This window comes from Aquarana catesbeiana, linkage group LG04, assembly GCF_042186555.1.
Source record: "Aquarana catesbeiana isolate 2022-GZ linkage group LG04, ASM4218655v1, whole genome shotgun sequence".
Lineage (NCBI taxonomy): Eukaryota > Metazoa > Chordata > Amphibia > Anura > Ranidae > Aquarana > Aquarana catesbeiana.
The window spans coordinates 369,097,733-369,119,648 of record NC_133327.1 but is presented as its reverse complement, the minus strand read 5'-3'; the positions used below and the strand labels follow the sequence as shown (position 1 = coordinate 369,119,648).

General features: G+C 40.9%; 1 protein-coding gene across 2 annotated transcripts in view; it reads right to left on the bottom strand.

Moving 5' to 3' along the window:
- Positions 1–21,916, bottom strand: part of LOC141140175 (uncharacterized) — a 323,779-nt gene that overhangs the window by 11,876 nt on the left and 289,987 nt on the right. For both annotated transcript variants that reach the window (XM_073627054.1, XM_073627053.1), the window contains exons 40-45: positions 20,051–20,218; positions 17,893–18,045; positions 16,963–17,097; positions 15,461–15,613; positions 6,818–7,027; positions 4,053–4,173 (exon numbers count right to left, since the gene is read on the bottom strand). In XM_073627054.1, coding sequence (XP_073483155.1) covers positions 4,053–4,173; positions 6,818–7,027; positions 15,461–15,613; positions 16,963–17,097; positions 17,893–18,045; positions 20,051–20,218 — 940 coding nt within the window. The remainder of the gene's footprint in view (positions 1–4,052; positions 4,174–6,817; positions 7,028–15,460; positions 15,614–16,962; positions 17,098–17,892; positions 18,046–20,050; positions 20,219–21,916) is intronic.

Sequence of the window (21,916 nt, the reverse complement as noted above, 5' to 3'; positions counted from 1 at the left end):
GTTGTCGTGTCCAACATCTACTTTCATACCAGATGCTCCAGTAAATGGGAATCTTGGACGCGCTGCCTGATCCATACCACAGTCAATAAGTCAATAGAGTACCAAGTTCACACATCACTGAGCTCAGTCACAGAATCGTCACTGTCGTCACTTTGAGTGTCTGATGGCGAATTTCACTCATTTCTGCAAGTGATTCTAATTTATTATAGCTGTTTTCTAGCTGGTCTAAAGCCGCTATTGAGCTAAAAGGACGCTTTTTGGATGCCATGGACGTTCTCAAGTTTCCAAGCAGAAAGAACAGTATATTTAATATAAAAGTGCAGGCATTGCACTGGACAAAGCACTAGGGACAAAACTGAGGTGAAATGGTTTGATACAGTAATGTAATCCTAACAGATTACAATGTATGGTGTGTATGTCATGTTTTGTTTACTTTTTGGAATTTCCCACCCGGAAGGGAACCCGGAAGACAGATGCCGGCATCAGCTGGAGGACACAGTGGGAGGACATCAGGGAATCGTAGGGACAAGGTAAGTGACACTACAGGAACACTACAGTGTAACCCCGAGCTTGGCTGCTTTTGGTACTGAAAACTAACCCTGATCCACACTCAGGATTACCGCCAGGGAAGTTAAATGACTTTTGCTGAGCTGGGCTGGGTCAGCAGGGGCGCATCCATGGCTGAAATCTCTACTGATTCTGTATAAATCATCTGAAATTTGAGCCATGTATGGCAACCTAAGTCCCAGTTAACACTTGTTACACTTTACATAGTAGGTGAGGTTGAAAAAAGACACAAGTCCATCAAGTCCAACCTATGTGTGTGATTATATATCAGTATTACATTGTATATCCCTGTATGTTACAGTCGTTCAGGTGCTTATCTAATAGTTTTTTGAAACTATCGATGCCCCCCGCTGAAACCACCGCCTGTGGAAGGGAATTTCACATCCTTACCGCTCTTACAGTAAAGAACCCTCTACGCAGTTTAAGGTTAAATCTAATTTCTTCTAATTTTAATGAGTGGCCACGTGTCTTATTAAACTCCCTTCCGTGGAAAAGCTTTATCCCTATTGTGGGGTCACCAGTGTGGTATTTGTAAATTTAAATCATATCCCCTCTCAAGCGTCTCTTCTCCAGAGAGAATAAGTTCAGTGCGCGCAACCTTTCCTCATAACTAATATCCTCCAGACCCTTTATTAGCTTTGTTACCCTTCTCTGTACTCGCTCCATTTCCAGTACATCTTTCCTGAGGACTGGTGGCCAGAACTGGACAGCATACTCCAGGTGAGGCCGGACCAGAGTCTTGTAGAGTGGGAGAATTATCACTTTATCTCTTGAGTTAATCCCCTTTTGAATACATGCCACTATTCTATTTGCTTTGTTAGTAGCAGCTTGGCATTGCATGCCATTGCTGAGCCTATCATCTACTAGGACCCCCAGGTCCTTTTCCATGCTAGATTCCCCCAGAGGTTCTCCCCCCAGTATATAGATTGCATTCATATTTTTGCCACACAAATGCATTATTTTACATTTTTTCACATTAAACCTCATTTGCCATGTAGCTGCCCACCCCATTAACTTGTTCAGACCTTCTTGCAAGGTTTCCACATCCTGCGGGGACGTTATTGCCCTGTTTAGCTTAGTATCGTGTGCAAATACAGAGATTGAACTGTTTATCCCATCCTCCAGGTCATTTATGAACAAATTACTGTATTTATTTGCCTATAACACTCACTTTTTTTTTTTTTGTTATACACCAATACTTCAATTTTAGCTGCCTTGGAGGGGACAGGGAGGGGGGTGGGATGAGCGCCGTTAGATTACATACAGTGAGAATCTCCTGTTTACTTGGCGGCCTCTGTAATAGGAAGTCCCGTCTCCTGGGCCACCATTGGACCACTGTTCTGTCTATCATAGGAGATTCTCATTGTATGTAATCAGTCGGTGCTCATCCTGCCCCCCTCCCTGTCCCCTCTAGGCTGCAGATGGGCATTGATCAGGCTGCACTGATGGCAATGGTGAGGCTGCTGCATTGATGGCAATGGTGAGGCTGCTGCATTGATGGCAATGGTGAGGCTGCATTGATGTGGACTCATAAGGCTGCATTGATGGAACTTGTGAGGCAGCAGATGGGTATTGATCAGGCTGCATTGATGGCAATGGTGAGGCTACAGATGGGCACTGGCCCTTATTTTGCTTCAAAGTTCCTTATTTAAAATTTAAGTTTTTTTCCTGAAACTTCCATCTAAAAATGAATGTGCGTGTTATGCGCTGATAAATACAGTAAATAGGATTGGTCCAGGTACAGATCCCTGGGGGACCCTACTTTCCACCCCTGACCATTCCGAGTACTCCCCATTTATCACTACCCTCTAAACTCGCCCTCGTAGCCGGTTTTCAATCCATGTACTCACCCTGTGGTCCATGCCAACGGACCTCACTTTGTACAGTAAACGTTTATGGGGAACTGTGTCAAATGTTTTTGCAAAGTCCAGATACACCACGTCTACGGGCCTTCCTTTATCTAGATGGCAGCTCACCTCCTCATAGAAGGTTAATACATTGGCTTGGCAAGAACGATTCTTCATGAATCCATGCTGATTACTGCTAAAGATACCGTTTTCTTTGTCCCTTATCATCCCCTCCAGGAGCTTGCAGACTATTGATGTTAGGCTAACTGGTCTGTAATTCCCAGGGACGTATCTTAGCCCTTTTTTAAATATTTGTGCTACATTGGCTTTTTTCCAATCAGCTGGTACCATTCCCATTAGTAGACTGTCAGTAAAAATTAGGAACAATGGTCTGGCAATTACTTGACTAAGTTCCCTTAGGACCCTTAGGTGCAAGCCATCTGGTCCCGGTGACTTATTAATGTTACATTTTCTGTCCTCTGTTAGCCATGATGGTTCTTCCTGTGATGTATCATGAGGATAAACTTGAGTTTGGGGGACAGTAACAGCAGGTGGTAGCTAACCCCAGCTGTCTCCCCCAAGTTGCAAATGCTTCACATCGTGGTGCAGCAAAGACTATCCCTGCTGCATTCATACCATCCGTCGACTCTGACCCATTCAAGTGAAACGTGCCATGCTGCAACTGCATGCAGTGCACCTGGTTGCGGAGCAGGATTTTTAGGGGATAAAATAGGCAGTGAGGAGGTGACATCACCATCACTCAAATGTCCTCCGAACAGCAATCCACCACAGATTGCTCTTCAGGGGGTGAAGCTAGTGTAAATGCGCCCTTAAAGATGTTCTTCACCCTGTAAACAAATACTGTAGCTGCTGACTTTTAAAAAGCACACACTTACCTGTCCCAGGATCCGGCGATGTCCTCACCCGGCCCGGCTCTTTGCCGGTCTTTGGGTCCAGGTGCCAGCATCCTAACTGGGGGAACTTTTCCAAAATCACTCTGAGCTGATTTACATTGATGTGAATGGGCATTATAAAAAAACAATGTGATTTCCACTGTCGTGCGATTCTGTGCAGCTCAAGTCACATCTGAAATCACACTAGTGTGAAGCAGGCCTAAAACATGAACTAATGATTGGACATAATGACAGGTTTGGTAAACACTGTACTAAGCCATACTGACTATAGGATGGAAACAACCAAGACCTACTATAAGATTATAGGTGGCACCTGGCCCAAAGTTACAGTTTCGGTTGCTATGTAAGATAACATAACTCTTCTTCCTCCTTCTTGGGTGCAGAAGCTGGTATGCTAAAGCTAAATCACAACTTTTTTTTAAATTTTGATGGTATAGATAATGGCCAACTGTTGTCTTTTTTCTGAAATGCTAGTCCTCCTCTTTGTTGCATCTAGATATTCTATATCTCTCATTCATTTTACAGAATGCATGCAAGATGTGTAAAAAAAATCTCTCTGATACAGTAGAAGAAGTGAGATTCTGTGGTAGGTAAAGCTTACTACTAGACTTCCTAGAGCAATATGAAGCCAGTGGAGATTCAGTTGGCCAACACTGACCCATAACACAAACATCTGTTGAAGGTAGACTTGCTTTTGATTTTAATATCCTCAGGTTGCTCTTACCTACGGGTGTGTTTCTCAAAGAACTGCCAACTTCCATCTCATATACTTGGGTTTGCAACTCATCCACGCGCTGGAAAGCTTCACATTTTAGGGTTCTTTCCTGTACGAGCTGTGATTTTATCTAGAATATTAATTCAAATATCATTAGTTATGGCAGCTCCATAGCTTAGGGTCAAATTTATAATAAAGTGAAGCTGACATTCACCAAACATTGACTGCAGTTGATACTTCTTGGTGCATGTGTTTTAAATCACTGTTTTTGACTCCACCAATGAATGTTTGGTGAAGGTTACATTCAATGCTTTAAAAATATTCCCTTTCGTTTCTAAAATTGTCTTTTGTAAAACTGGGTTCTTGGTCCACTTTCTAGCACAGACACTATATGCAGCAAATTGTATGTGTTTCCCATGTTTGAAAGACGGCTGTATTTTTCTAACACAACATTTCTTCTTAAAGGGTAACTGCACCTTCTAATACAACAAAAGGAAAAAATAATTTGGAAAACACACCACCAACTAGAGCTACCTCTTATTGGGTAACTTTAGTTGGTATCATGTTTTCCACGGTTTATTTTTTGTATTATCGGTACATTTGTGGTGACACCCATCTAAGTGATAGGGATGGGCACCTCTAATAATTATTGGGTTCCCCCGACTAGACGTGCAGAAAGAAACATTTTGTTTCTTTTTGATTTGTTATTTACATAAATTTGTTTAGTTAAATTTGTTTAATTAGTTCTGTTTATTCAAATTGATTTAAATTTTCCGAATTCCATTCGAATTGCATTTGAATCGAATTCCATTCGAAATTGAATTTATTCTGAGAAATGAATTTTGGATGATGGTTATATTTTTTCTAATCCATTCTATTCTGTTGTTTTTTCAAATCCATTTTTTTTACTTTCTATTCTTTTCTTTTCTAATATAACGCAGGTAAATTGGTTTATTTGTGAACAGGTCAATTCCTAGTTTCCTTAAGAGCCCTTTCACACTGAGGCATTTTTCAGGCGCTAAAGGGCTAAAGATAGCACCTGTAAAGAACCTGAAAAACACCTCCCCTGCCACCCCAATGTGAAAGCCCGAGTGCTTTCACACTGGGGCGCTGCGCTGGCAGGACATTAAAAAAAGTCCTGTAAGCAGCATCTTTGGAGCGGTGGAGTAGCGGTGGAGAAGCGATGTATACGTTGCTCCTCCATCGCCCCTGCCCATTGAAATCAATGGGCAACACTGCCGAATCGCCTGCAAAGCTTTTCGGCAGCGGCGCTACAGGGGCGCTATTAACCCTTTCTTCGACCGCTAGCAAGGGTTAAAAGCGCCCCGCCAGCAACCAAAAAGCGCAGCTAAAACGTTGATAAAGCGCCACTAAAACTAGCGACGCTTTACCGCTAACATGGCTGCGCTGTTAGTGTGAAAGGGCTCTTAGTTTGCTGCTGGCAAGTGTGCAGAAACCCTCCTGCCTGTGCAGCTTTTCACGGTGCAGGTTGTTAGGACCTGCACAGAGTGAATCGGCCAAGATAAGAGTTCATCTTTTACTGATGATAAAGCACACAGCCTTATGGATGTAAAAAATTATATGAATAGGCGCTAGTCCTTCTGTATGAATTATACACAATATCCAGTTATGTTGATAGATTCAACACATCTAGAAATGTGGTGTAAAGTACCACTATATTTAATAAAGGAAAGTCCACAATCATCGTGATCTTGCAAAATCAAGTGTAAAGTGATAATTTCTTCTTTATATTTAAAAAAGTACTTTTCCATGTCCCCAGGTGAAATGTACACTCACCAGAAGGTTGACATAACAGCCAACAGGCCTTATGTGTTAATCCTGTACATTTCATGCACAATGAGTAGGAATCAGGAAGCTCACAGTCACTGACTACACTATGAAATTATCTCTGGGTTCTCTTTTTTACTCTAACTGAGTGAATAAGAATTCATACTAGTGACATCCAGAAGCAGGTTGGCATTTGGGCTCCTATGGAGAAGACCTGGAATCCCATGCTCAGGATCTAACACATAAGGCTTGTTGGTTGCTTTGTCGGCCGCAACCATCTGGTGAGTGTACATTTTGCCTAGGCACATGGAGAAGCACTTTTTTAAATATAAAGAAGAAATTATCACTTTATACTTGATTTTGCAAGATCACGGTGATTGTGGACTTCCCTTTATTCAGTACAGTTGGACTTTACACCACATTTATAGATGCATTGAATCTACCAACATCACTAGATATTGTGTATAATTCATACAGAAGGACAAGCGTCTAATTGTTTGATTTTTTTTATGTTGGAAGTGTTATACACTTAAAGGGGTAGATGGTCCTACTTTTATTTTTATTTTCATTTATTTCATATGATGGCGCCATCTTTGTCTTAGCCTTATGAATGTGCCACTTCATCATGATACAGATATCCTAGTATCGATTTAAAGTGACTTTTTCTTTTAAAAGAAAGCAAGCTGCTAGCAGGTATAAAGTCTAGGCACCTAACGATACCTAATGGTTTAATTACTTGACATCACTGCATTTATTTGTATGGTATACATTGGTTTAATCACCTGATATCATTATCTCAATATTGCACATGTATACTGTTAGTTTGATATCTTCACAATTATTCTAACTTTGATATATTTAGATGTGTATCAGGTTATCTATGCACTTTAGATCACCCATTTAAATTTTAAATTGTTACTAGCGTGCACCGTCACGTTTGCACAATAACCTTTATTAAACATAAAATACACATATGCGGTCTTTACCTGCTTTACTTCTTTTTTAACTTTACTTTGCTGAATCTGACTCATTTTAGTTGATCTGTCCGCTTCTTCAGTAAGTGAGCGCAGCTTCTGCTCTTTATCGCCAATGTCCACTAGTAGTTTATCCATGCTGGCGGACATAACACTGTCAAGCTGCTGTCTGCTTCTTGCCTCTTGTAAGTGTCTATACTCAGACTCATCCAGCAGTTGTTTCTGTAAAAAGATAATGTTTGTACACGAGGCCAGATGTTACTTTTTGCATTTTTTGACTCATGTAGCCCTATATATATATATTTGTAAACCTAATTTTTAGCATGTTCCTTTTATTGCATATAGCATTGCAGTGAATACACTATGCAGCTGCAAGCAAGCTTGAAACAGAATTTAGTGAGAAGGGTGGTTTTAAATGCCAAAGCAAAATAAAAAAAAACATATTTAGTACATCTCTGCAATACATGATTGTTTCCCATGTTTTATCTCTTTAACCACTTCAGCCCCGGAAGGATTTAACCACTTCCTGACCAGGCCATTTTTTGCGATGCGGCACTGCGTTACTTTAACTGACAATTGCACAGTAGTGCGACGCTGTACCCAAACAAAATGGAACTAAAAAAAAAAAATCATACAGGCAAGCTCTTTATTGCAGAAGAAACCTGCTTTAAACACACTGCAAGTACAGGAAAATAACTGTTGATGTGCCAGAAATACAGTGTGTGCCTACCTTGCTCCTTCAGCTGACAACACAGTGACTTTTCAGTTCTGAAATCCTAAGCATATGGTGTCAGCCCTGCCTACTTAAAGGGTAACTCCACTTTTGTGGGGAAAAAAAAATAGCAAATAACGAAAAAAATAATACAGCATATACAGTGCCTTGCAAAAGTATTCACCCCCTTGGCATTTTTTGTGTTTTGTTGCCTCACAACCTGGAATTAACATGGAATGTTTGAGGATTTGCATCATTTAATTTACAGAACATGGCCACAACTTTAAAGATGTTTTTTTTATTGTGAAACAAACAACAAATAGGACAAAATAACAGAAAAAGTCAATGTGCATAACTATTCGCCCCCCTAAAGTCAGTACTTTGTAGAGCCACCTTTTTCAGCTATCACAGCTCCAAGTTGCTTTGGATAAGTCTCTATGAGCTTGCCTCATCTTACCACTGGGATTTTTGCTCATTCCTCCTTGCAAAACTGCTCCAGCTCCTTCAAGTTGGATGATTTGCGCTTGTGAACAGCAATCTTTAAGTCTGACCACAGATTTTCTATTGGATTGAGGTCTGGGCTTTGACTAGGCCATTCAAACACATTTACACGTTTCCCCTTAAACCACTCAAGTGTTGTTTCAGCAGTGTGTTTGGGGTCATTGTCCTGCTGGAAGGTGAACCTCCGTCCTAGCCTCAAATCACACACAGAATGGTACAGGTTTTGCTCAAGAATATCCCTGTATTTAGCACCATCCATCTTTCCCTCAACTCTGACCAGTTTCCCAGTCCCGACTGCTGAAAAACATCCCCACACCATGATGCTGCCACCACCATGTTTCACTGTGGGGATGGTGTTCTTTGGGTAATGTGATATGTTGGGTTTGCGCCAGACATAGCGTTTTCTTTGATGGCCAAAAAGTTAAATTTAATCTCATCAGACCAGAGCACCTTCCTCCATACATTTTGAGAGTCTCCCACATGCCTTTTTTCACAAACTCAAAATGGGCCATTTTGTTTTTTGCTGAAAGTAATGGCTTTCTTCTGGCCACTTTGCCATAAAGCTCTATGGAGCGTACAGCTTATTGTCGTCCTATGTACAGATACTCCAGTCTCTGCTGTGGAACTCTGCAGCTCCTCCAGGGTTACCTTTGGTCCTCCTTGCCCGGTCCATGAGTTTTGGTGTGCGGTCGTCTCTTGGCAGGTTTGCTATTGTGCCATGTTCTTTACATTTGGTTATGATAGATTTGATGGTGCTCCTAGGGATCATCAAAGATTTGGATATTTTTTTTATAACCTAATCCTGACTTGTACTTCTCAACAACATTGTCCCTTACTTGTTTGGCGAGTTTCTTGGTCTTCATGGCAGTGTTTGGTTAGTGGTGCCTCTTGCTTAGGTGTTGCAGCCTCTGGGGTCATTCATAAAGGTGTGTATATGTAATGACAGATCATGTGACACTTAGATTGCACACAGGTGGACATTATTTCACTAATTATGTGACTTCTGAAGGTAATTGGTTGCACCAGAGCTTTTTTTGGGCTTCATAACAAAGGGAGTGAATACATACGCACATGCCAATTATCATTTTTTTATTTCTGAAAAATAGTTTTATGTATATATTTTTCTAATTTTACTTCACTAACTTAGACTATTGTGTTCTGATCCATCACATATAACTCAGTATAAAAAAAATTTAACTAAAGGCTGTAACAAAATAGGTAAAAAGCCAAGGGGGTGAATACTTTTGCAAGGCACTGTACAATTGCGACACACGTCATATTGAAATTGAATGTTATTAAAAATCACCTTTCCTTTTCAATCTGCAGCGCTGTAATTTTCTGTAAAATGCAATGCAACATGTCTACTTAGAGGCATTCTGTATACAAATGGTGTACAGAACGCCCCCCAGAAAAAATTTCCTGCTTGTGTGATTGGCCTTATTGATTTTCCCAGAAGACTGTGCTAAGATACAAATCAGAATTTGAGCATCCCCTGCAACAAAATTGTCATTACTCCCAAAGGAAAATTACGTCTAAGGGGATGCATACCCTGCAGCTTTCCTCATTAGAGCTTTGCAAGTGCAGCAGCTAATTGATCATTATAAAATCACTCCTATACAGATTCACTCTGTGCACAGACACAGAAAAACAACTATTTCTTCAGAATAACAAAAGGTAGGAATCTGCAACAAAGTTTGGTAAAATGCTTTCAATGTACATAGATCAACCAGAGGAGAATGTTTATTTCTCAACAAAAGTGGAGTTACTCTTTAATTTCTGATACATTACATCCTCATCTATCCCTATTCCCCTCATCTCTATAACCATCTTCCCTGATTTCTGGCAGAATTAACAGGTATTTTCTTTTTAAAAGAAAGGAAAAAAAAATATTTTTCGCTTTAAATTGTTTAAGTATCACTGCTTAAGATGTATTTTTTTTTCCAACAGTATCATATACCGGCTTACTCTAAAAGCAATTTGTGCTCTTTTGCATTGTAGAATTTTGCTAATCTAACTCATTTTCATGAACTGAGCATTGGACTAGGAGATGTTTAGACAGCATAGACAAGGCAGGATCACAGGAGAATTTCAGCAATGTGATAATGTTGTCATAGCTCAGTAAGCCCAATGGGTCACACAGGAAGCTGCGACAGCAAACTACAGTGATTGAAGGGATTTACGGTTATTTTAATGGGCAGGCGATTCACATCAATGTATTTTAGCTGTTTTAGCTATTTGGTTGTAGTCTCCAGCTTAAGCAAATAAATAAAAATATCAGTCACCAAAAAAAAAAATGCAGCTATGGGTGCAATGCTCACCTTCCTTTCAGCGCTGTACTGCTCTCTTTAGCATTCAGGATCCACCCACTAAGACAGGATAAAGAGGACATGATGTCATGCTGAAGACTCCTGGAAAAAAGTTATGTATGGAGTGGTTTCTGAGCCCAAAGTTGGGCTCGAAAGCAGAATTCTAGGAATACGTTTGAAAAAAAACTGCAGTGTAAAAATAAAAAGCCTCATGAGGTGTATGCCACCTTAAGGATAGTTGTAAGTTCTGTAACATTTACACTTTAATTCTTGCTATACTTCCAGCTACAGTACATACACGGACGCTGCTGTTTTGTGTGTGTGCCCCTGTTCTCCCTTTGTCCATTCACAGACTGATTTTTATTCTGTGAATGTTTCACAGAATACAAAGTGTTCTGTGAATGGTCAAGGGGAGAGGAGGGGCACACAAACAACACTGTGGTTTCTGTGTATGACAGCAGCAGCTCTCATAATCGTAGTGCCACCAAAAGTATAGTGAGAGCTATACTAGATGTCCTGAATAAAAATATAAGGATTAAAGAAAGCACAGCAATATCTTCTTAAGTGGCATAGATGTGGTATGTATGTATGAGGACATGTATGAGAACAGTGATACCTTCTTAAAGTGGAACTAAACCCATCGATTTAACCCATAATTTTCAAGGCATACTCAGGACCATCTTTAACACAGGGCAAATGGGGCATCTGCCCAGGGCCCATTCATTGTTGGAGGGCCTCAAGCGCCGATAAGGCAAGTGCATTTGTTTTCTCCTCCTTTCTATCCAGCTCAGCACGGTTTAAGTGAAGTCACATCCCTGTAGTGTCTCTTCTACTGGCCCGCCCCTTCCCCTTATCTCAGTCTGAGTGGACTGAGTCTCTTCCCAGCGACATGCTGCATTCCACCCCTCCCATCCCTCCTCTGCGGGCTGCTGGACTACATCGCTCTGCACAGTGAGTATACTGTCTCCCTCAGAGACACTGTGTGCTGTCCTGAGCCGGGCTCCCCCTCCCACCACCTCTGATAACTTTTCAGGGAATCTCAGCTGCTGCAGAACTTCTTGGGGGAGTGCAGGGCTGCTGTGTGTTGTAGTGCAGGGCAGTGATTCACAGCTGTGGGTTCAATACCCCCCCTCCCTACTTCTCCACCCTCAATAATAACCCCCTCTCCTCTTTTCCACCTTCAATAATAACCCCCCTCTCCGCTTCTCTACCCTCAATAATAACCCCCCCCCCATTCTCTACCCTCAATAATAACTCCTCCCCCATTCTCTACCCTCAATTATAACCCCCTCTCCGCTTCTCCACCCTCAATAATAACCCCCCTCTCCACTTCTCCACTCTCAATAATAAACCCCCTCTCCGCTTCTCCACCCTCAATAATAACCCCCCTCTCCGCTTCTCCGCCCTCAAAAATAACCCCCCTCTCCGCTTCTCCCCCTCAAAAATAACCCCCCTCTCCACTTCTCCACCCTCAATAATAACCCCCCCTCTCCGCTTCTCCACCCTCAATAATAACCCCCCTCTCCCCTTCTCCACCCTCAGTAATAACCCCCCTCCCTACTTTTCCAGCCTCAATAATAACCCCCCTCCCTGCTTCTCCACCCTCAGCAATACCCCTCCTTTCTGCAGAAACAGCAGCGCGCTAATGGTTAATGAGTGGCAATGTAGTATGGAGGGGGGCTGTGTAATGATGGGGGTATTATGGGGGAGGGACCCTGTGTAATAATGGGGGGTAGTATTGGGGAGAAGGCCTGTGTAGAGATGGGCATAGTATGGGGGCAAGGGTCCTGTGTAATGATGTGGGAGGGGGGTCCTGTAATTATGGGGGTAGTATGGGGAATGGAGGTCCTATGTGGTGATTTGGGTAGTATGGGGAGGGAGTTCTGTGTAATGATGGGGGGGGGGTGAAATTGCATGGGGGGTCCCAAGAAAATGTTTGCCCAGGGCCCAATTAATTTTAAAGACAGCCCTGGGCATACTGTAAATGGTAACTGTCAGAGTTGCATATGCTCTCAACTGAACTAATTAAATGGCTGGTGTCACAATCACATGTGCAGCAACATGGCAACTACAGATCAAACACAAGCTAAGATGGCAGCTATCTTGGCTCCAAAGGATAGGAAGATTTATTTATGCTTTAAGGGGCATACAGATGCGACTTTGCCTAGAATTCTGCTCTAAAGCTGAAATGTGGCCATCTGGAAAATGCATGCATTTACATGTTGGCTCCTTTACTGATGCTGTGTGAGTGCAGCGGCATACAAGCAGTGGTCGGGCAAGGATTAATCTGCCTATTCAGTAGCAACCATTACGTGGTCTGTAAATGTAATGTTCCTGTGGATGAGAGATGGGGATGTGATGGTGGCTTAACTGTTTTGCCTTGCAGGGGCTTCTGCACACAGTGGCCAAATATGTTCATTCCTCTATATGGACTATTCATAGATAGCACAGCGAGTGATTTTAAACACAAAGCCTTGGAATTCACAGGTGATAAATATATTTTACACCACAAATGGCCATCAGGAATAGACATATAAATCTAGAGGTAATCAACTCGACTCGTTCCCACTGTGATAACACACAGTGGGATCCAATCAGCGGGTACCGCAGACTCAATGTCAGCCAGCACCTGCCGATCATCAGCCACAGAGACAGAACTGCAATCTGCCTATGAAAACAAGGCAGGGACTAGAATCCATGTCTTCTCCTAGTAAAAGCTCCTCCCAAAGTTTAGAAAATCACTGGTCAGGCACACAGTTAACCCTTTGATCGTCCCTAATGTTAACCCCCTTCCCAGTGTCATTAGTACAGCGATAAAAGGAGGGGAGGGATTGGAAGGTGTGTACACAAAAATTTGGTCTGTCCGACCTGGATTGAAAGCAAATAAAGAAAACCTGGTGCCCAAAGGCACACTTAGAAATCCCTAAACCCGCGTACACAAGAGCGGAATGTCCGACAGAAAAAGTCCGACGAAAGCTTTTCATCGTCTATTCCGATCGTGTGTATGCCTCATCGGATTTTTTTTTTCAAAAATTCTGACGGACTTAGAAAGAGAACATGTTCTAAATATTTACGACTGAACCAATTCCTATCGGGAAAACCGCTCGTCTGTATGCTGTTCCGATGGACCAAAAAAGACGCATGCTCTGAAGCAAGTACGAGACGGAAGCTATTGGCTACTGGCTATTGCACTTCCTTTTTCTAGTCCTGCCGTAAGTGTTGTATGTCACTGCGTTCTGGACGGTCGGACTTTGGTTTGACCGTGTGTAGGCAAGACCGCTTGAATGGAATTCCGTCGGAGAAAGCTTCAGAGTTTATTCCGAAGGCAAAACCGGTCGTGTGCAAGCGGCATTAGGGTCTATTATAGACAGACCAAAAAATTATTAAGTATAAAAGGTATAAATTTATTTTCATATAACAATAATACACATATAAACCAACACATAAAAGCAGTATCTGATACCCAATTTGTACAATTGTATGAACTGACCACTGTCCTGGTGCGGGATGGACTAGTGATGATCAATACAGATGTAAAACACCTTACATGTTAGGACTAAATGTCCTTCTTCAGATGTTAATTTGGTTCAGTTGGGTACAGATTTTCTATAACAGAGAAAAGGTGCAAATAGTACAATATTTATATACAATGATTAGTATGAATGTTATAGCAATTGCAAGATATACAAAAAAATCTCTAATTATGTGTGTTCAGCTATGTGTGTGGACTACTTACATAGTAAAATAATCTACATGGAATAAGTCTGGGGAATAGACTGATAGATTGGTCATACCAATCATGGACAGCAAGACCAGGTCTTATTGTTTAGTGCCTTATTGAATGCACTTAATACCCCTGTCAGTGACTTTGCTATGCTTTATATTTCTAACACAGGTACACTGGTCCAGTTCAAGCAGGAGCGTTTGCTCCTCAGTCTTGAGTCCTTGCAGTTGGTTGCCTTCTGTTTTTCTGAACTTGTTGTGCTTTGGAGGGGATCTCTTTTGCTGTCCATGAGTGGTATGACCATTGTCTATTCCATGTGGATTATTTTACTATGTAAGTAGTCCACACACATGGCTGAACACACATGATTAGAGATTTTTTGTATATCTTGCAATTGCTATAACATTCATACTAATATTGTACTATTTGCACATTTTCTCTGTTATAGAAAATCTGTACCCATCTGAATCAAATTAACCTCTGAAGAAGGACATTTAGTCCGTAACATGTAAGGTGTTTTATATCTGTATTGATCATCACAAGCCCGCCCCGTACCAGGACAGTGGTCAGCTCATACAATTGTACAAACTGGGTATCAGATACTGCTTTTATGTGTTGATTTATATGTGTATTTTTGTTATATGAAAATAAATTTATACCTTTCATGCTTAATTTTTTTGGTCTGTCTATAATAGACCCTTAGGGATTTCTAGCCGTGCCTTTGGACACCAGGTTTTCTTTATTAGTACAGTGATAGTGCATATTTTTAGCACTGATTACTGTATTAGTGTCACTGGTTCCCAAAAAAGTGTCAGTGTCCAAATATCCACTGCAATACCCTGCTATAAGTTGCTAATCGCCCCCCGTTACTAGTACAAAAATAAATAAATAAATAAAAGTACCATATAATTTGTAGATGCTATAACTTTTGTACAAACCAGTCAATATACACTTAGATGAGATTTTTTTTACCAAAAATATATAGCAGGATACACATTGATGAAATTGATGAAATTTTATTTTTTTAAATTTTTTTTATAGGTTATGCTTTATAGCAGAAAGTAAAAAATGTGTTTTTTTTTTTTCAAAATTGTCTTTCTTTTTTTTTTATATTGCAAAAAATAAAAACCACAGAGGTGATCAAGTACCACCAAAAGAAAGTTTTATTTGTGGGAAAAAGGTACATGCATTTATTTTGGTACAGTGTCGCACGGCCGCACAATTGTCAGTTAAAGTAACACAGAGCCGTATAGTAAGAAATGACCTGGTCAGGAAAGGAAGTAAATCTTCCGGAGGTTAAGTGGTTAATCAAACGTGTAGAGGAAATTCTCAAGAATTAAAATTCAATACCATTTTCTGTTCTCCCTACACAATATTAGCAGCAGGATAAGCTAGTAATGTGAATAGTGTACCTGTCTGACCAGCTGTTGTTTTACTTTACTGGCATCAGCTTGTGTCCTTGACAACGCTTTCCTTGCAACCACGAGCTCTTGACGTAGCAAGGTCACCTCTTGCTCCACTCTCAGCTTTAACTTCAAGCTTTCTTTTTTATCCTGAACAGCCTCCTTTAGTGGTAGAAAAGATCATACAGATAAAGGCAATTATTATATATTGTTCTTTACTCTGCTCACACAACATCATAGAGGGTAGAAGCTTAAAGTGATTGTAAGGGTAATTTTTTTTTTTTAATAACAAACATATCATACTTACCTCCACTGTGCAGCTCGTTTTGCACAGAGTGGCCCTGGACCTGCTCTTGTGGGGTCCCTCGGTGGCTCTCGCGGCTCCTCCCCGCATCAGTTAACCCCCTGGGAGAAGTGTTCTCCCGGGGGGTTACCTTGCGGGCGCGCTCCCGAGTCCAGAATTCGGCATCCATAGAGGCCGAATGCAGGACTCAGCTCCACACCCCAGCGCCCGTGTCACTGGATTTGATCGACAGCAGCGGGAGCCAATGGCTGCGCTGCTATCAATCTATCCAATCAAGAGCCGGGAGCCAATGGAGAGAGAGACAGCGCGTCCCTGCCGACTGAATAAAGGGGTCATCATAGGATGCATTAAGTTGAAAAAACACGAACCTTTACAACCCCTTTAACATCTAAGGAAAAAGATTCAGATATATAACTAAAACAATTTTAAACAAGTAGAATGACAAAAAGCAGAAATTGAGTGATTGATAGAATAACACAATTAGAAACCCAATAATAAAATCTCTGTTTTAGGGGAACAAGTAACTTAGTCTAGAGCAGGGGTCTCCAAACTTTCTAAAGAAAGGGCCAGTTTACTGTCCTTCAGATTAACAGGGACCAGACTGCGCCCAGTGGGAGTAAACAATGCCGATCTGGTATCATTGAGAGGTGCCCCATTTTTCTTGTCAGCGGAAGGAATTATGCCCCATTGTTGGTGTCAGTGGCAGAAATTATGCCCCATTGTTGGTGTCAGTGGCAGGAATTATGCCTCAAGGGAAGCAAAATAAATGTAAATAATAATAAAAAAAAAAAATGAAGGCAATCAAAGGGCCGCAGTTTGGAGACCACTGGTCTAGATGGCTCCCAGGTACAGTTTGTCCTCTTATTGTAAGCGTTTTTAAACTGCTCTCAGGTGATAATAAACTTCCTTTGGGCAGAAATTAGTAAAATACTACAGATGTTTTTTATCTATCTAGAAATGCAGTTGTCAGCTTAATAATATCCTGTTTTTGCATGTCATTAATAGCACTGGTCACATGGTTGATTGGTACACCTTTGTTAAGTTTGAGTGCTAGGTTTTATTTAGGCTATTCATTATTTTAGCCCTGGAAGGATTTAAATCTTGACATGCTTTTATTTTTTTTAAATTCCAGTCTGCTGTCCATCATAATAAAAACACAGCAAGCAGCCTGAAGGACTGAATATCCAAAATTAAACTTACTACATACCGTTTCGGCTTTTCCTAGCTTCTCCCGTAACTTTCCTTCTCTGGCTGTCATCTTCCATTTATTCAGCGATTTCAATTTGCAGATTAATGCTTGTAGCTGGCTGTTCTCATCTCGTAGTGAATGCAGCCTGTCATGCTAATTAATGCATAAACAACTATATCAACTCCTGTACAGCAATGGCACATATATTTCAGAATAAATCTGAATGTCATACACATTAAGTCTACAGGTGGGTACACTGTAAATACATGTTTCATCAAAGGCATGGCGAGAAAAGGTAAGTTATTATATTATCTGAATTCTTAGAGTATATGTTCTATTTAAAATGGTTTCCATCTTTATTCTAATGCCCCGTACACACGAGCGGAATTTCCGTTGGAAAAATCTTGGATGGTTCTTCGGACGGAATTCCGCTCAAGCTTGCCTTGCATACACACGGTCACACAAAAGTTCTCTGAAGTTTCGACCGTCAAGAACGCGGTGACGTACAACACTACGACGAGCTGAGAAAATGAAGTTCAATACTTCCAAGCATGCGTCGAATTGTTTCCAAGCATGCGTGTTTTTTTGCGCGTTGAAAATGCATATAGACAAACGGAATTTCCGTCAGAAAAATAGAGAACCAGCTCTCAATCTTTTGCTGGCAGAAATTTAGACAGAAAAAGTTGGATGGAGCATACACACGGACGGAATATCCGACCAAAAGCTCCCATCAAACTTTTTTTGACGGAAATTCCGCTCGTGTGTACATTAGGCATTAGAAGTCATGCATACTGACATACTCTACTTCAAAAACGTTACCAACTTTGTACTTCTGAAAGAACACTGATGTGTCTGGGCAACTAGAGAAGTTCCCTGAATTGAAAATGTTTCCCAAGAGCTTCCATTATTATTCCGTAAATGTAACAAAACTTGAGGTTAGCAACTTACCATCGATAATGTGTCTTTCAAAGTACTCTCATTTTTTAGTGAGCCATATTTTTTTCTCAAAAGAATCATGTTGTCCACGCCTTCTTTTCGAACATCACTGATAAGTTCAGTCACTTGTTTGTTCATATTAATATGATAGCCATCTATTTTAGACTGAAAAATGAAGCACGTTAGGAAGGAAGGATGTATGGCATTGTCAGAGATCATTGACCAAACTAGAAAGCACTAACCATAACCGCAGATGTTTAAAATATATCCAAAGGTATTGTGGTACTGTTGCTACATGGGAACTCCCCCCATGCTTGCTTCCAGGACTTCTCCAGAGCATTTCTCAGCCTCTTGAATTCCCTACCCCAATTTATTTGGCTATCTCCTCTTCTGCCCACTTTAGGTGATCCCTGAAAACTTCTCTCTTCAAGAGGGCCTATCCCACCTCTACCTAATAAACTGTATTTTTACTTCATGTGCATCAGCTCATCCCTCACAGTTATTATCTTTTGTATCACTTGACCCTCCCTTTTAGAATGTAAGCTCTCACAGGGCCCTTTGAACCCTCTTGTATTGAATTGCATTGAAACTCTACTGTCTCCCTTTATTTTGTATATGATTGCGCATACTGTTGGCACTATCCTGTAAAATAATAAATATATGACTTTTGTATAGTGGCCCTCTACAAAGCACCATCAGTTTACAAACTACTTAGTAACATGGATATGTATGTACAAATGATCAAATCAAAAGTTTTTTTTAAAGTAATGTAATGTGCAGCAGAGTGAATGACTAAGTAGGGCAGTAATGTGAAGAACCATGAAGAACCATTTTTTTCAATGCACCATCTATTCCCTATCTCTTTATCCCAAAAAAGTAAATGATAATTCTTTTTATCTATGTAGCGCTGACAAATTTTCGCTTATTTGTAAATTTAGTGGGTTATCTGTTCTGTACATAGTTCAGAGTTAATTTATGGCTAAATTAGCCTCTGTTCCAGCACTGGCTGTGTTGCGTGCAGTTCCACACTGTCGCCTGTAGGTGTCGTTGTCACCATAGGTCGGTGTTGGAAAGCAACAAGCTGAAGTATATTGAGTGCTCTTCTTTCCCAGAGGTAACTCGGCTGAGGTGGTCCACTGCTATGCTTCTGGGAGAGAGTACTTAAGGGGCAGATGCCATTTTTCTTTCTCTTTCACCTGCTGGCCCTCCTGGCCTAAAGGTACGTGATGGGAGTTCTACTTCGTAGCCCTCCACGCCGGAGGGCTGCGTTGCTGCAGCCGTGCAGGTAGGCCCAGAAGCCTGTCTGGGGCCTACTGCTGCGGGGATGGTCCTGTGCTGTCTGTCCTGCAGGAAGATGCCGGACAATTGAGAAGACCCAGGGGAGGACCCATCTTTGGCGAGGACCGTGCGGAATGCTGGTGTCTCAAGAGGGGCCTGGTGACTCAATTGGAGGATGCATCTTAACCTAACCTATCGCACAAGTACTGCCAGGTCGGCTTAAAGGTTCTGGTACTGTGTTGCAGTTCATCTAAAACTATTACTACGTCCTGTGGCAGAGGATCGTACAGTAAAATTGTTCTTCTCAAGTCTGTGGCAGAGACTTTTTGTTCGTGCTACGCTCCGGCTCCTAGGTCAGTGAGAGAGATCTATCCGAGAGGGCAAAAATTTAATCTTGGACTGAAGGTATATTCGTCCCCGAGATTTAAAGTCCTCAGTGTCCTAAAGAAAAAGGTATTTGAACTTCCCTGCAACTCTTCTTCTACCCCTTTCCTGCTACTTCTTCAAGTTACTTCCTATTAAAGCACTGAAAAGTACTAAAGTGACTGGTGCCTACATTGTCAGATACAAAGCTCAACATGGACTCAAAGTTCTGGTATTGATGAAATTACGGGTAAAGAGCTGACGGTAACAGCCCGATATAAATCAGCAGCTCCTTCGGGGGTAAGTGCTACATCTACTTTTCCACACATTTTTTTTATAAGGTACTGTTTAGTAAACCTTTAATGGGTATAATCAGTGAATCTCCTTGACACTGGGCATGAACTGCTTCTTCATAAGTGGCGTCTATTATTATTATTATTATACAGGGATGAGGTTTACAGCAGACATTTCTAGTTAGCAAACTGAACATGGCAAGTACAGTTACTGACACAGATTACACTTTGCTCACCTTTAGAGATACACAAGCAGCAAAAAGAGTCCTCACTAAGGCTTCATATTCATCCTGCACCTGTCTCCTCACCACCTGGGTAGCAGCCATGGCTTCTTCTTCCGTATCTTGAAGCTTAGCTCTGAGTGCTGTTATTTCAACTATGAGATCATGGGTTATGTCAGCGGTCTACAAAAAGGTAATTATATTGTTTTCAATATAAAATATAATTGGATTGCGGATGTTGGTTTGGACTAGCCAGACCTTTGGTAAAGAAAATGATTCTGCATTTGTTATATGAATTTATTTATTTAATACTTAGTTCATTTTCAAGTGCTATTTATTTCTTTTTAGCACTTCTAAAAATAAAAATCTTACCTTATGAATCATCTCACTCATTAAACACTTGTTGTTTCCTGTGTAAATTCTTACTTATCTTCCCTACACTTCGGTGGCTGCCTTTGGGGTCATGGCATTGTACTGCATTCTGTTTGCTCTTAAGCTGCTGTTTAATGCATAGCTTTTGGTCAGAATTTCTAACAAAACACAAATAAGCAATATTCCACTGATGGTGGTTTGATACCATTTGGACCTAGAACATCATCCATTAATTCAATTTTTATGTTAAATATCTTTTTATTGAAAGTTTTAGGTATTTCAATACAAAGGCATGAAATAACAGTTGAAAACGGTAAGAAAAAATATGTCATGGGTGACAACATTCCTTTAATTACATTTTTGTTACTTTTTTCCACTCAATTTTGTACATTAGCTGATACAAAAAATCTAAAAGATACTTTCAAGTGACTGTACACACCATGGAAACGTTACATATATACTGATATAAGGCCTTTTTCACACGGGTGGCCTGGGGAGTGGTGAAAACAAGAGGCTGAATCACGGTTTTACAGTCACCTGACCCCCCCACCTAAAAAATTTTTTGAATCAAACAGGTTCTTTATTGAACAATAAGCAAACACATACAACCTGGTGATGCTCGCGGATTGCTGCTACTTTGTTGCTTTTAAACGTGAGTGTTTACTTTTTATCCTGTTTGTGTTTAATAAACCATTCCCTACGGGATTACACTATGGGCATCTTCTTTCTTTGTGCCTAAAACTCCCCCTGTACATCAAGGATACTAGCGGAGGGACTTGAACATCTAACAACACTATCAAAATCCGGGCAGAAGGATACGAGCTCGGCACTCGTGGATTGATGCCAGTCATTATATATAATAAACCGAGACCACGATCGATAAGTTAATCGAATCTGATCAAAGGGACGTTTGAAGATCATCTATAATTCCTTTCATGCCGTATACCTTACGACAGTAAGGTGAGAAGCTTGTGCACACAGAGGTGCCACTATTGGAAGATTAGCTGGGCACCGGTTGATTTGCTGCTCACGGCGGAGGGATTCATTATTTGCGTGGAACATTTTTTAGACTGTCATAGTGAAATTTGATTTCTGCTTCATCACTTCCATTACTGGATCATCATTGGTTCTTTTTCCAGTTTGATTTTATTGCACACTCAGTGGTACATGTTGGACTTTATTACACTGTTTTATTTATTCGTTCACTTATTTGTTTGATGTCACATTTTGCTATATAGATTTCATTTATTTGGTTTTAGTTTAGGCCTTAATCATCACATGGTATTTTATATATTTTTATATATATCTTCGTTGTTTATTTATTTGTATATTACACACAGCGCAACGCCATCACACATACAACCTGGTGACAGTAGTGCACATTTCACCTCAAAAATATACACATCATTAACCTTCACTATGTTCACATGCAAATTAAGCGCAACATGCTGAGCTGACAGGCGGCACCTCCTGTCAAACTTACCCAATCTAGGTTAATGGGGCCGGGCC